This window comes from Cottoperca gobio, chromosome 11 (assembly GCF_900634415.1).
Source record: "Cottoperca gobio chromosome 11, fCotGob3.1, whole genome shotgun sequence".
In the NCBI taxonomy this organism is placed as follows: Eukaryota; Metazoa; Chordata; class Actinopteri; order Perciformes; family Bovichtidae; genus Cottoperca; species Cottoperca gobio.
In genome coordinates this window covers 1617908-1630103 of record NC_041365.1, presented here as the reverse complement: position 1 = coordinate 1630103, position 12196 = coordinate 1617908, and the positions used below count along the sequence as shown (strand labels likewise).

Sequence of the window (12196 nt, the reverse complement as noted above, 5' to 3'; positions counted from 1 at the left end):
TGTCTGCACTGGATTGGTTGTGTTTTCTTCATCTTGCTGGCAGGCAGCAAAGTGCAGACTCAGCACTTGAAGTTAAAGACTCTAGGGAAAGAGAGAGGCGCATTGATTAGACTTTGGATTGCAGCAACACGAGTATGTACAGCTCTGTAAAGGTCTCCGCCTCTCTCCATCCCTCCTTTATCCTCCCCCCTCCCCATCGCTCCTCTCCAGGTTGATGTACCTGCTGTCTATCCGGTGGACCTGCTAACCCGGCGGAGCTCCAGAGGCCCATGGCCCCTGTTTCTCTCCACCAGTGAGAGGTGAGCCAAGCTGGCTTCCCCGGCCCCCTCCCTGCACCCGGCCCCGGACCTGGACCCGGACCCGGACCCAGATCCCGACCGGCGGCACCCCCACGAGGAGCAGTATGTGAGCGTGGGGGAGTCCAGCCAGCTCGACGCGCGCCCGGCGCCTCCCGACTGCAGAGACGCCGAGACCATCACAGGTGTGTGTGTGCGCGTGTGTGCACGTGCGTGTGTGTGTGTGTGTGTGTGTGTGTGTCAGGGTTTAGAAAACAGAGCCTTGATCTCAGTTTCTATTCTGGAAATGTGTCACAGTATAAAAGGATCGCATCTTCGACTGAACTCAAGGCATCGACATCTCTAAATATATCTAGATAGTTTGCACGTGACAGCAGCAATATGTAACCTGCTGTTTCTGTCAGTAACATAAGCAGCGCTCGTTTAGAATATATAATGTAGAATGTCTTTGTTGCTCTTTATAATTAAATGTAACAGAATGTACTTCAGGTGTGCTCCCTGTGAGTTTCATGTTATTATGTTTATTGTTGGCTGTTTCATACTGGATCATTAACGTGTATTTGTATCTATACAGGTAATCTCAGGTAATGTATACAAAGACACATAAAACACAAGTTATAAAAGTGATAGGTGCCAAAGCGACAGTATAAAACTACTTGTATTGGTGTCACAATGAGGTCTTATTGGGCTGAGAGTATTCGGCACCATGTGACCCCGACACAGAGACATAATGAAGGCCTGCGTGCACCAGGCTGCGGTATATTGACGCTCCTCCCTCCCTGCCCTCTCTGTGATGTGCAGATGTGTGCAACAGCACCGACCTGCCGGAGTTTGAGATCATCAGTCTTCTGGAGGAGCAGTTGCCGGTGTACCGTCTGCGGGCCGACACCGTCTACGGCTACGACCACGATGACTGGCTGCACACTCCCCTCGTCGCACCGGACGCCAGGATCGACCTGACCACCGAGCAGATCGAAGAGACGCTCAAATACTTCTGTAAGTCGTGACATGATTATACATATATATATATGTATATATGTCTGTTTCCTGTGCTGCTGATGGTCCTGATGAAGCGAGCAGGAAGCTTTTAGTGGTTAAATTAATGCAGTGAAGTAAAGAAATAGATAATGAGGGACCTTGGAGATCAAACCGGTCTTTATCTCTGGGACTGGTGTAGGAATACAGGCTTTAAAAGTGAAGGATGTACCCACCTGAGCACTTGCTGCATTTAATCCTGCTTCTGGGAAAGATCCACTTTACTTGAAACACAATTTAAGGTGCAAAAATAGATTTAAAATGACTAAATAAAATAGGAAATAACATTATATATTAAGATTTCTATTTATGTTCTATTATTAAGGTTTATATGTTCTAACCTAGTGAGATTCCTCACTTGTATCGAGTGCAGTCCTTTCCCTGTTATTGTTAATATATGTGAGGCTGCAGCCTCCCTCCACAAGGTGGCGATACAGTATGTAACCATGTAACGTTCAGGCTCCATGTAACGTTCAGCCTCCATGTGCTGCGACTGCAGTGATGCCTTGTGATATTAATAAGGAGGTCATTGTTTCATGGATCTCCTCTAACTTCAAATTAACTGGTTTATAAATTAAATTAAATTCAAAAACATTATTTAATATAATATAACACACAATCACACACTTTTATGTGTTTATGTTTTACTTAAGTAAAAGATCTCAGTAGTTGTTCCACCTCTGGTAAAGAGTTTGTGTGTGTGTGTGTGTGTGTGTGTGTGTGTGTGTGTGTGTGTGTGTGCGTGTCAGGGGTTTGTTTGCGGAGGAGGGTCGCCATGGTAACAGTCACTGGAGGCAGATAGATGTGAAAGCGTGGGGAGCAAAAAGACAAAAAAGGGAAAAGGAGCCCGCCATCTCTGATTGGCTCTTCCTCCTCTCTGATCATAACTTCTACTTCCGCTCAGTAGCTCGAGCGCACGCCTTCTCACTCACAGGGGGGGGCGGACATGTGGGCGGAGGGTCATTCAGTCTCTGAGCAGCAGTGAGCGCAGGAGAAGGAAAGTAAAAGGATCTGTGTTTGGACCTTTTTGTCGTTTCTGCTCGGGGTGGTCAGGGAAGAGATGGACAGCAGGAGCAGGAGATTAGCGAGGGATGAATGTGATGACTGGTCCTATAAGGAGGACACGAAAGGTGCAGTACACGTCTAAAATACAAGATGTTTTGTGGCTCGAGGTTACGCTGTTGCAGTTTGTTCATGACGGCAACAGATTACAACAGAACATTTGTAGCAACAGTTCTGTGCAACACTGCAGCTCGTCTCTTGCCTTTGTTATTCTCATTAAGAGGAATTTTCTTGAAGCCTACTGACTTTGAATTTGCTCTGCTTTGACATATCTGCCCTCGAGTGCACACACACACACACACACACACACACACACACACACACACACACACACACACACACACACACAGTTTGTTCTGGTTGTGATGCTAACAGGACGATTCAGATGTAAGCAGATTATTGATTAGAGCTCTGAAGTCGAGAAGAGCTCAGAGCTCTGCCCTGCTGCTTCACACACGAACATTACATTCATGGTGATGGAGGTATCACATCTTCAACATGACCCCTCTATCACCTATCAAAGGATGACTCACACCAGAAGTGATAAGATGAGAGTTTGCTTTCATCCAGTAAATGGGGCCTGAATCAAACTGTGTGCAGCGCTGCTCATCTTCACTACCTTCCTCTCGATTCAATTTAAATTCAATTAAATGGACTTTATTGGCCTCTATATATCGCTCTGTTTGTGTATTGTATTTGTCCACAGTGCTATGTGCAGACAGAGTGGGCCAGATGACGAAGACCTACAATGACATCGATGCTGTCACACGTCTGCTGGAGGAGGTGAGTCTGACTATTTGTGTCTGTTCTATCAGTGTAATTCAAACACATGACCAAGTTTACTAATGTTGTGTTGTGGGATTGTTATTATTGGTGCTTTACTTACTATCTATCTCCTCCAACCCACAGAAAGAGAGAGATTTGGAGTTGGCTGCAAGAATCGGCCAGTCGCTTCTTAAGAAGAACAGAAATCTGACGGAGCAGAATGACTATCTGGAGGAGCGAGTGGGACAAATCGCAGAAGAGGTCTGCATACACACACACGCACACACACACACACACACACACACACACACACAAACACAAAGGGATAGCTCTAACGTTTTAAAGCGGGGTCATGTGAGGTACTTATTCATATTAGTCAGTATTACCTGCAGTAGATGGCGGTCGGCACCAAGTACACGCACTATTTAGAAGATTTTCCCTGCTTTACCTTGCTGTCAGACAGCCCTTTCCGACGGGAACTGCAGCCGTTATCTATACTCTCTTTAAAGCCAGACTCCATTGACAAAAATAGACATTTTAGCTCGCAGAACATGGGAGTAGTTGATCTACAGCTGCCTCAATCGCTGATTTTGTTTGTGTTATTGTTTGACTTTGGTGTTTTAAAGGATCATAGAGAACAGCTTCAGTTGCCCGTTGGAAAGGGCTGTCTGACAGCAAGGTAAAGCTGTGAAAATCTTCTAAATATAGCACACGCTTAAACTGATATTGATATTTTTAGATGGGCCTTTTTTTAGCTTGCAAAAATACATTTTGGGCATCTGAAACAGCTGAGCTATCCGTTTGATATAAAACAGGATAAAATATAATATAAAATAAAATATGGAATTACATATGCTATAAGATCCAGCCACACCACATGCATGCATGCATACACACATTTAAATTGCTCTTCTTCCAGGTGGCCCAGCTGCACCATGAGATGAACCTGAAGGATGAGCTGCTGCAGTTTTACACCAATGCAGTCGAGGAGAGCGAGGACGAGTCCAGCAGCTCCCCAACGTTAGCATCCTTTCTTTGTTACTCAATTTCACTCCTCCGATCTGTAAATACTTATTTTATAATTTACAATTTACACATTTGAGACACGTAAACGCATACTTTTATCTCATATATTTATCTGTCCACAGAGGTAAAAGGAGTAAAGTGGAAACGGCTACAGGAGGCATACTCCAGAGGAAACTCAAAGAGCTGGAAGACGAGAACCTCTCACTCCGCTCAGAGGTATCTCCACACGCACCGACGCGACGTATGAAACTGTCAAAACTCTGGGATTATAAAGTGTGTATTTATATATACATAATGCGTGATTGTACACAGGCACACCATCTGAAATCGGAAACTGAAATTTATGAAGAAAAGGAGCAGCAGCTTGTCAACGACTGTGTGAAAGAGCTCCGTAAGTTTGTTCAGCTTCCCTGTGTTTGTGTCTGATGGGACGATTATGTTGAAACTTAAGTAACTTAGACTGAGCTGGATGCTTTAACTCTCTTGTTTTACTCTCTCGTGTCTTGTCTTTCCCTCCCAAACTTTCCTTTGCGTCCTATCAGGGATGTCCAGCCTCCAAATCTCTACCATAGCGGAGGAACTGGCTCGTAAGACGGAGGATGCTTCCCGCCAGCAAGAAGAGATCACACACCTCCTCTCTCAGATAGTAGACCTGCAAAAGAAAGCCAAATCTGTGCGTGCACATGGACATACACATGTACCCGTTTGACCTGAAAGGTGACCGTTATGATGCTCTGTTCCTTTCGCTAATTCAAACCTGCATGTGTGCTTCTAGTTTGCGGTGGAGAACGAGGAACTTTCTCAGCACCTGGTGGCAGCTAAAGATGCCCAAAGGCAGCTTACAGCTGAGGTAACGTCCACAGCACTGCCCTGTCTCGACTGTTTGACGGTTTGACTTTAATAATACTTTGAACATCTGCTACTAACAGCTCCAGGAGTTGGAGGAGAAGTACTTAGAGTGTATCGAGATGCTGCATGAAGCCCAGGAGGAGCTGAAGAACCTGAGGAACAGAAACTTCCCCGCAGGAACTCCTCGGCGCTGCCATCCTCTCGGACTGTACCCGATGGTAAGGGAGCGTGCAAGTGTGTGTGTGTGTGTGTGCGTGTGCGTCTGCAGGTGTGTGTACATGAGCGTCGTCCGTTCCTTCATGAGGAGCGTTTGTGTTGCAGGACTCTCTGGCAGCGGAGATCGAGGGAACAATGAGGAAGGAGCTGAGTCTGGAGGACCCCGAGTGCGAGGAACTGAAGTACGTATAGCTAATGCTAGTTTGCAATACTCGTCCCTAGAAGGGCTTTTATGGAACTAACAGTAAGAAGTTTAAACAGAATACAGCGAGATACAATAAAACACACTTTACATTTAAAAGCCAGACATCAGGGTAGGTTTGTTGCAGTTTGCAGCTGATTTCAAGTGATCATGAAGCAAGTTCTAGCATTTTGCAGGATTATAATTAGCACTTGAGGCTTCTCTGGTGGGTCTGCTGCAGCTCTGTAAACGTCTGCATGTATTCACAGACTAAGAAGAACATTTAAACATTTTACATATTGAAAAAACAATAAAGTTTTTAAAAGAGTGAGTCGGGAAGTTGTTCTTCCAACTTCGGTGCGTTCATGAACTTTAAATCGTAATGTGGAAACAACATAAAGAAGATGAGTTGTATTGTGCAACACGTTGGGAGCTGTTTATATTTGTGATTTTGTCCCAGACTTGTGGCTGAACCACTAAAATCCCATCGGACAGCGACTAACTCTCACAGCCTAACACTATATTACAAATGACATGCGAGCACATCATTTATATGTTAGTTAATAAAACGTTTCTTACCATGCTTCTCTGACAGTCGTGTTTTTCCAGATTATTCCGACACCACTTGAACGCACCCTAACACATTATAGAAATAAACACTAACTTCACACCGTTTCGGTTCATTCTGTTGCGTTTGGTCGCGTGCAGAATCCATCGGAGGCGCGTGTTTGAGACGGTGAAGAACGTGAACCAGACGGTCCGTCAGCGCTCTCTGACTCCAACCAGCGCCAACATCCCGGGCTCCAACCAGTCTCTGTCAGCGCGGACGTCGCCCCAGTCCAGCGGCCTCTCCACACCTTACTCCAGCATGTACGGAGGGGACTTCAGCGGAGACGGTGTTGCCCTTGACAACAGAACGCAGAGCATCCTGATGGAGACGGCAGCCAATCAGGAGAGGTGAAGGGGAGCGGGCTTATGCTGAGAGAGGAAGTTGATGTTATTATTTGTTAGACATCTGCATGAATGAAAGAGTGAAGAAGAACCTTTTTAATTCCCTGAGAGGCAGATCTTTATTATTTTTCGGGTGATATTTCTATTTGTTTATGACTTTTTGGGTTTTTACCAGGAACATTTGTCTTTTCTTGATAATAAAAGAAAGTGTTTCTGTTTCAACTCTGGCAGCAGCAGAGAGGGTCGAGAGAAGAAGGCCGGCGGACCTGAGGACCTGCAGCTCGCTCTGCGCCGCCTGTCTCTGCGTCGACAAAACAACCTGAGCGAGAGGCGCTTCTTTGAAGAGGAGAGGGTGCGGAGACGGGGCGGACATGACAGTCTACATGATGCCCTGGGCATAGAGAGTCCGTTGACTCCCTCAGAAAGCATCATGTCCCTTGGAAACCTCCACCTTTGGGCCTCACGAGGGCCTTACCTCCCTGACAAACTCCAGATCGTCAAACCGCTTGAAGGTGAGGCAGAAAAGGGAGAGCGGGATGAGCTGCAGAGTGGGGACCGACAACGAGAGGTCGGGACAAAGAAAGGGAGCAAGCGTGGCTGGTGGACGGACGGGGAGAGAGAGAGCAGAGCTGGGATAGAGAGGGAGGAGGGAGGAGAAAGAGGAAGATGAAAGAGAGGCCTCTGTCACTTATGCTCTTCAACTCTGCTCTGATTTAACCTTAAAGTTTGCTGCTGTTTACTTTGCTGCCCTCTGCTGGTAACAACTCGTACTGCATCTAAAAACACTGCAAACATCTCCAGTATGTACGAACCCTGCAGATGCTTCATGTTTCTCATTTATTATATACGTATTATTCTGTCGTTTCTTTACCATTTATTATTTATTCACGTTTGTTTGTTTTTATTATTCTTGCTTTCTTTGTTTCAAATTCACGTGGCTGACTAATAAAGATCTTTTCTCATTCTAATTACTCTTCCATTTCATTTCCATCTGCTCTTCATCACTTTTTAGTGTCTTTGTTTGTCCTCGTGATCACCGAGACTCATCCTGTAACATTTCTCTTCACGGATCTGCTTATTAGATATGTAAGACAAGTTGTTATTAGCGTAAAATGCACACGTTTAAAGGTTAAATATCATACTTCAGCCTTGTATTAGCCCATATGCTTATTACACATTTATTATGGTTGATGAACATCATGTTCGTTAAGCATTTTAACTGTAACCATAGGACACTATTTTTCCTTTTTAAGGAAAGCTACACATCGAGTATTGAGTCATAAATACTCCCTCAAATATGTGTGTGTGTGTTTGAAGACTTTGATTACATTGCAGTTGTGTTCATGTCTCTCCACCAGGCTCTGCCACCCTGCATCACTGGCAGCAGTTAGCTCAGCCTCACCTCGGCGTCATTCTGGACGCCCGGCCGGGAGTCGTGCCGAAGGGATACAGACCGCTTGAACTAGAGCTGGAGCAGGTGTGTGTGTGTGTGTGTGTGTGTGCACTCTTACCCTGCTTGTAATAAGATTACTACCAGGTGTAACACATGCATCTGTCATGACTTGCATCTTCCCTCTCTGTTGTCTGCAGGCATATCCGTGGGGCGGCTTTGAGGAGGATGAACCAGGAGAGCAATACTTCCAGAATCTGCCCACCTCCTCCGCCTCTTCCTCACCAGCCGTGCCCCCCATCTCCATCACAGCCGACACCAACCTCGTGCAGCCTCCCCCCGTTCTCGCTCCACCTTCTCCACCCTCTCCATCCCCATCGCCACATCTCAGCAACACCGACTTCCTGGGTGAGGACAGACTGGACAATTTCACGCATGAGGGGGGGGGTTGTTTGAAATGAGTTTTCTTTAATAACAACTGTTTGTGTCTGCGTGACTTGCAGCTGCATACTACCCTGGTAAATCCATGGCCCACACAAGCTCGACCTACACCTTCACAACCTGTCGGATCCTCCACCCGACCGATGAGCTGACGCGCGTCACACCGAGGTAACAAAGAAGTCAAAGTAAACTTATTGTAAAGGTTTCTCTTTGAGTTCATTCATAATCAACTACTGCAACGTTGAGCTTCTCTAAAAGCACTTTTATTCAAACGTCCTCATGAGCTGTCACGTGTTGGATGCTCTCTTTTAAACAGTGCATGCTTTTAAAAAACAACCGAAATGAGTTTTTTATTGCATTTCATATATTGTAATAAACATGATGTTTAAACATATCATGCAGCTTAATGTGATAATGTTCCTACAGAGTGCTAAATGTGCACTCAGTCTGAAATCGACTGAATCCCACCGGACAAACAAATAAGATCCAAACAACAGTCACTTAGGTGGGATCGTGGCAGCAACAACATTCAGTCAGTCGCCTGCTCGATACTCTGAGGTGCTAAATAATACATGCAGGTGCTCGTGGTTACAAGGAACAACTTCCCAAATGTCAGTAACATATTTCAATTCCTGAAATCAGCAAGAAGTATCCTCTTTTATAATTCTCTTTGTGTTGTCTTTCCAGTCTAAACTCAGCCCCAGCGTCGTCCTCCTGCGTGATGACCAGCACTCTGTTGGGTTCTCCTGCTGTTACACCCTGCACGCCGCGCAGGCTCAGTCTCAGGCCGTCTGAATCCTCAACTAACCTCAGGCACGGTTCTACTTACACCGGAAAATTACTTCAACTTCAGCTGTTTTCTAAAACAATATGTTTCCTTTTTGCTACTTTAAGAAACTCTTCTTTGGTAATTAGTTGACAGATTGTTACTTTGTCTCTTGTAAAGTCATTCACTGTTAATCCCAATGTTTGTCTGAGGCAGAAGAAAGCATATTGCATTGCTGTGAGCGGTTTGATGTTGACTCTCATTTGTTTGTGCAGAGATGCAACACGCACTACCAGCACCTCCCTCGGGTTAGTGCGGCTTCTCCAGGAGAGAGGCATCTCAGCAGCGATGTATCACCAGAGCCAGGGCCAGGAGTACGGTCAGGGCAACGGAGGAGTCTTATTCAGCACCTCCATCACCCCTAACCGAGAGCCCAGCCCCGACCCCCTTCGCGCCTCTACCCCTCCCAACTCGCCCACAGGACAGAGAGCTTCATCTGTGCCAACATCCGCGGGCTTCGACTTCAAGAGCCCGTCCTACGACAACTTCCTGACCTCCAAACCGGCCCGCTCCATTCTGAAGGAGGTGACGGGGAGGATGAGGGGCAGGCAGAGAGGGAAGGATTGCGAAAGCCAGACGGACGTTAGCGTGACCGTCCACAACCTCAACCTGCTGGACAAGGTGAAGCGGTTGGGTGTGGCCGGAGCTCAAGGCGGCAGAGCAATGAGTCCCGGCCCCATCCTGGGGCCTCTGGGTGGGCTACGCAGATCCGGCTCCCCTTTTGGACCCGATGGAATGAGGAGGAACCGGAGTTATCCAGCTATGGTTGGAGCCAGCATGGCCATGAAAGCCCCGGGGCCCCAGGAGTAGTCTGGACTGCTGCAGTGGAGCCAAGCAGGAGTCGTGCAGGGCCGAGGGCTGACTGTTGAGCAGCCACCCGGAGCCCAAACACAACAACAGACAGCAACATGGCACTACCATCACGTTTCTAATCTCTGCTGTGGTTCCACACGGACACTATCCACTCTTTCATGCTTATATTTAAAAAATATATAAATGATAAACTATTCTGGTGTGCACCCTTTCAAAATATCTGAGCGTATAAAACCAACTTCATTTAAATACATTTGAACTAATTGGATAAAGTGGCCCCTTTAAAGCAGAAGATCTCCATAGTTATTGAGATATCTCCCACTGCTGTCACTTCCCTGCTTTGGAGACTGACTCTGCTGGCTAGATGTAGTCCTCCCACTCGCCTTTTCTGAAACACATCCACAAATCCCCACACACGTCCAGACAGACACAGGTTCACTCTGTTAAATCTGCCATCGCACTAGTTGGCTCTTTGTAGTCTCTGTCGCACTAAACCATGCCTTCATTCTTCTCCCTTGTTAAGATCCACCTTTTTATAAACGATAAACCTTTCCACCAAATACAGAAAGATATGTCACCTTTACCATCACTCTATCCCCTCCGTCTTACCCTTACCAAAAACCCTTGAAGTCACTTTCAGCAAATCATTAAATAGATTTTATGTCGGTATTAAAGATACTTTGCTTTAGTTGCTAATTGGCCATTAGACGGGGGAGTTGATGGTGCTTCCACGGGACGGCACGGGTCGATGCGCTGAAGCCGCAGCTCACAAAGAGGAGGAAGAGAGAGGGAAGTGGCTAATCAGCCGTCGTGGGAAGCTTTCGGACAAATGAAGCAATATAGTGCCTCGACCATCTATTGTTCATTATTTATGTTCTTCATGTGTTGGGTGTGAAAGAGACGTTGTTGCACTTGTGTTTATTTATTTTTAAAAATATCTTATGAATATAACCTATTTTTATTTAATTTTCTTTGCGTGTCACATGTGCTCACTGTAAATACATTGTCCGTAATGACACATCCATAAAAGGAATTGTTACGTGTGTGTGTGTGTGTGTGTGTGTGTGTGTGTGTGTGTGTGTGTAGTGCATAAACATGAACCACACATTATTCTATAAGTATTCGGGTGAGCATGTAATCAGGGTTTTGTTGAAAAAAATAAAAATTCAGTAATCAAACGACAGGAAATCATCATTTCTCCTCGTCCAGCAGATGGTGCTCATGAATAACTCAGAAGACAGTCAGCATGTGAAGTATATTGTCTGTCTGTCCACAGTGGCGCAGTCATAACCCATTACATCCATCTGTATCTCTTGTGCTATGAGGGATATGATGACGGCTGCTTATTAAACCTCTATTGGCCACAGGGTGAACGAGAGGTGAGCAATAATAAAAAAAAAAAGCTGGAGAGTGCTTTTAGAATAAATTACATGTAATTTAAGAAGACATTTTGTCATCATCATCCCTCCTGATGTGAAAGAGGACATCCACCCTCAGCTGCAAATAGGATCCTCTTCTGAGCACAGAAACAGACAGTATGGCAGTGTCTGATGTACCCACACAGCCCTATTAGATGAGTGTAAGTACCCTCATGAGCAGCACATAATAATGTCCAAATGTGTTCATTATCTCAGATCACGCGTTCGTGGTTCGTGGACGAGGACCTCTCGTGGTTGCGGTGTTTCTTAATTTTTGAAAAACCTATTTTGTTGAATGTTTTATACCGTCGTTGACAGCCAGTAGGAGCCACAAGAGATCAACGTCTGCTTCAGTAGCAAAATGCATTTCCGTACGCCGAGGCTCAAGACGAGCCTTACCGAGTCTGTTGCAGACACACCTGGCGGAGATCTGCGCTCTGACCTTTTTAGTTGAAATTGATATTAAACTGGGTGTTATTTACCAGTATTACATAAATATAATATATTAAAATGAATACTAACTTTTAGCCATGCTAGCGATGTGGTTGCAGTCACTTAATCCGTCATTTTGGTCCATATACATTATACATTACGACTATTGGATGTTCTGACTCAGGCTGTTGGGAGGCGTATCCTGTGAAGTCTCATATCTGGTCATTTTCTTAACCAAAATATATCGAAGACATAAGTTGTATAGAAAAAGTGGCTGTAGCCACCGTGACGTCGGTGTTGAAGCCTCGAGTTTGGCATGTTGACCGTCACCCTCTTGTTTTTTTGGAGCCAGGAGTGACCATATTTGGACGAGAGGACCAAAGCCCGGCGGGTCAGATATGGCATAGCAAACGTTAAGTTACCAGGTAACGCTAGCTAGCTTGTTTAGCAAGGTGCATAATTCAGATTAACTGTGATTGGGATGCTTCTGCATGC

The 12196-nt window shown here is 45.6% G+C and overlaps 1 protein-coding gene across 1 annotated transcript; it reads left to right on the top strand.

The window, feature by feature from the left end:
- The first annotated feature begins 325 nt into the window (after window positions 1-325).
- On the top strand, window positions 326-11023 carry trak1b (trafficking protein, kinesin binding 1b). Its single transcript, XM_029443683.1, has 18 exons — window positions 326-481; window positions 1098-1292; window positions 3100-3176; window positions 3303-3419; window positions 4078-4178; window positions 4307-4400; window positions 4497-4575; window positions 4727-4857; window positions 4960-5034; window positions 5114-5251; window positions 5355-5431; window positions 6139-6387; window positions 6616-6893; window positions 7740-7858; window positions 7972-8179; window positions 8275-8380; window positions 8900-9025; window positions 9254-11023. The coding sequence occupies exons 3-18, from the start codon at window positions 3126-3128 to the stop codon at window positions 9846-9848; spliced, it is 2544 nt and encodes an 847-aa protein (XP_029299543.1). The 5' UTR covers window positions 326-481; window positions 1098-1292; window positions 3100-3125; the 3' UTR covers window positions 9849-11023.
- The last annotated feature ends 1173 nt before the right edge of the window (window positions 11024-12196 follow it).

What these genes read in the sequence shown, in the direction of transcription:
- trak1b (XM_029443683.1), top strand. Translation starts at nt 3,126, where the DNA reads ATGACGAAGACCTACAATGACATCGATGCTGTCACACGTCTGCTGGAG. An exon ending in TCACACGTCTGCTGGAGGAG is followed by an intron (nt 3,177 to 3,302) that starts GTGAGTCTGACT and finishes TCCAACCCACAG; the next exon opens with AAAGAGAGAGATTTGGAGTT. An exon ending in CCCGAGTGCGAGGAACTGAA is followed by an intron (nt 5,432 to 6,138) that starts GTACGTATAGCT and finishes GGTCGCGTGCAG; the next exon opens with AATCCATCGGAGGCGCGTGT.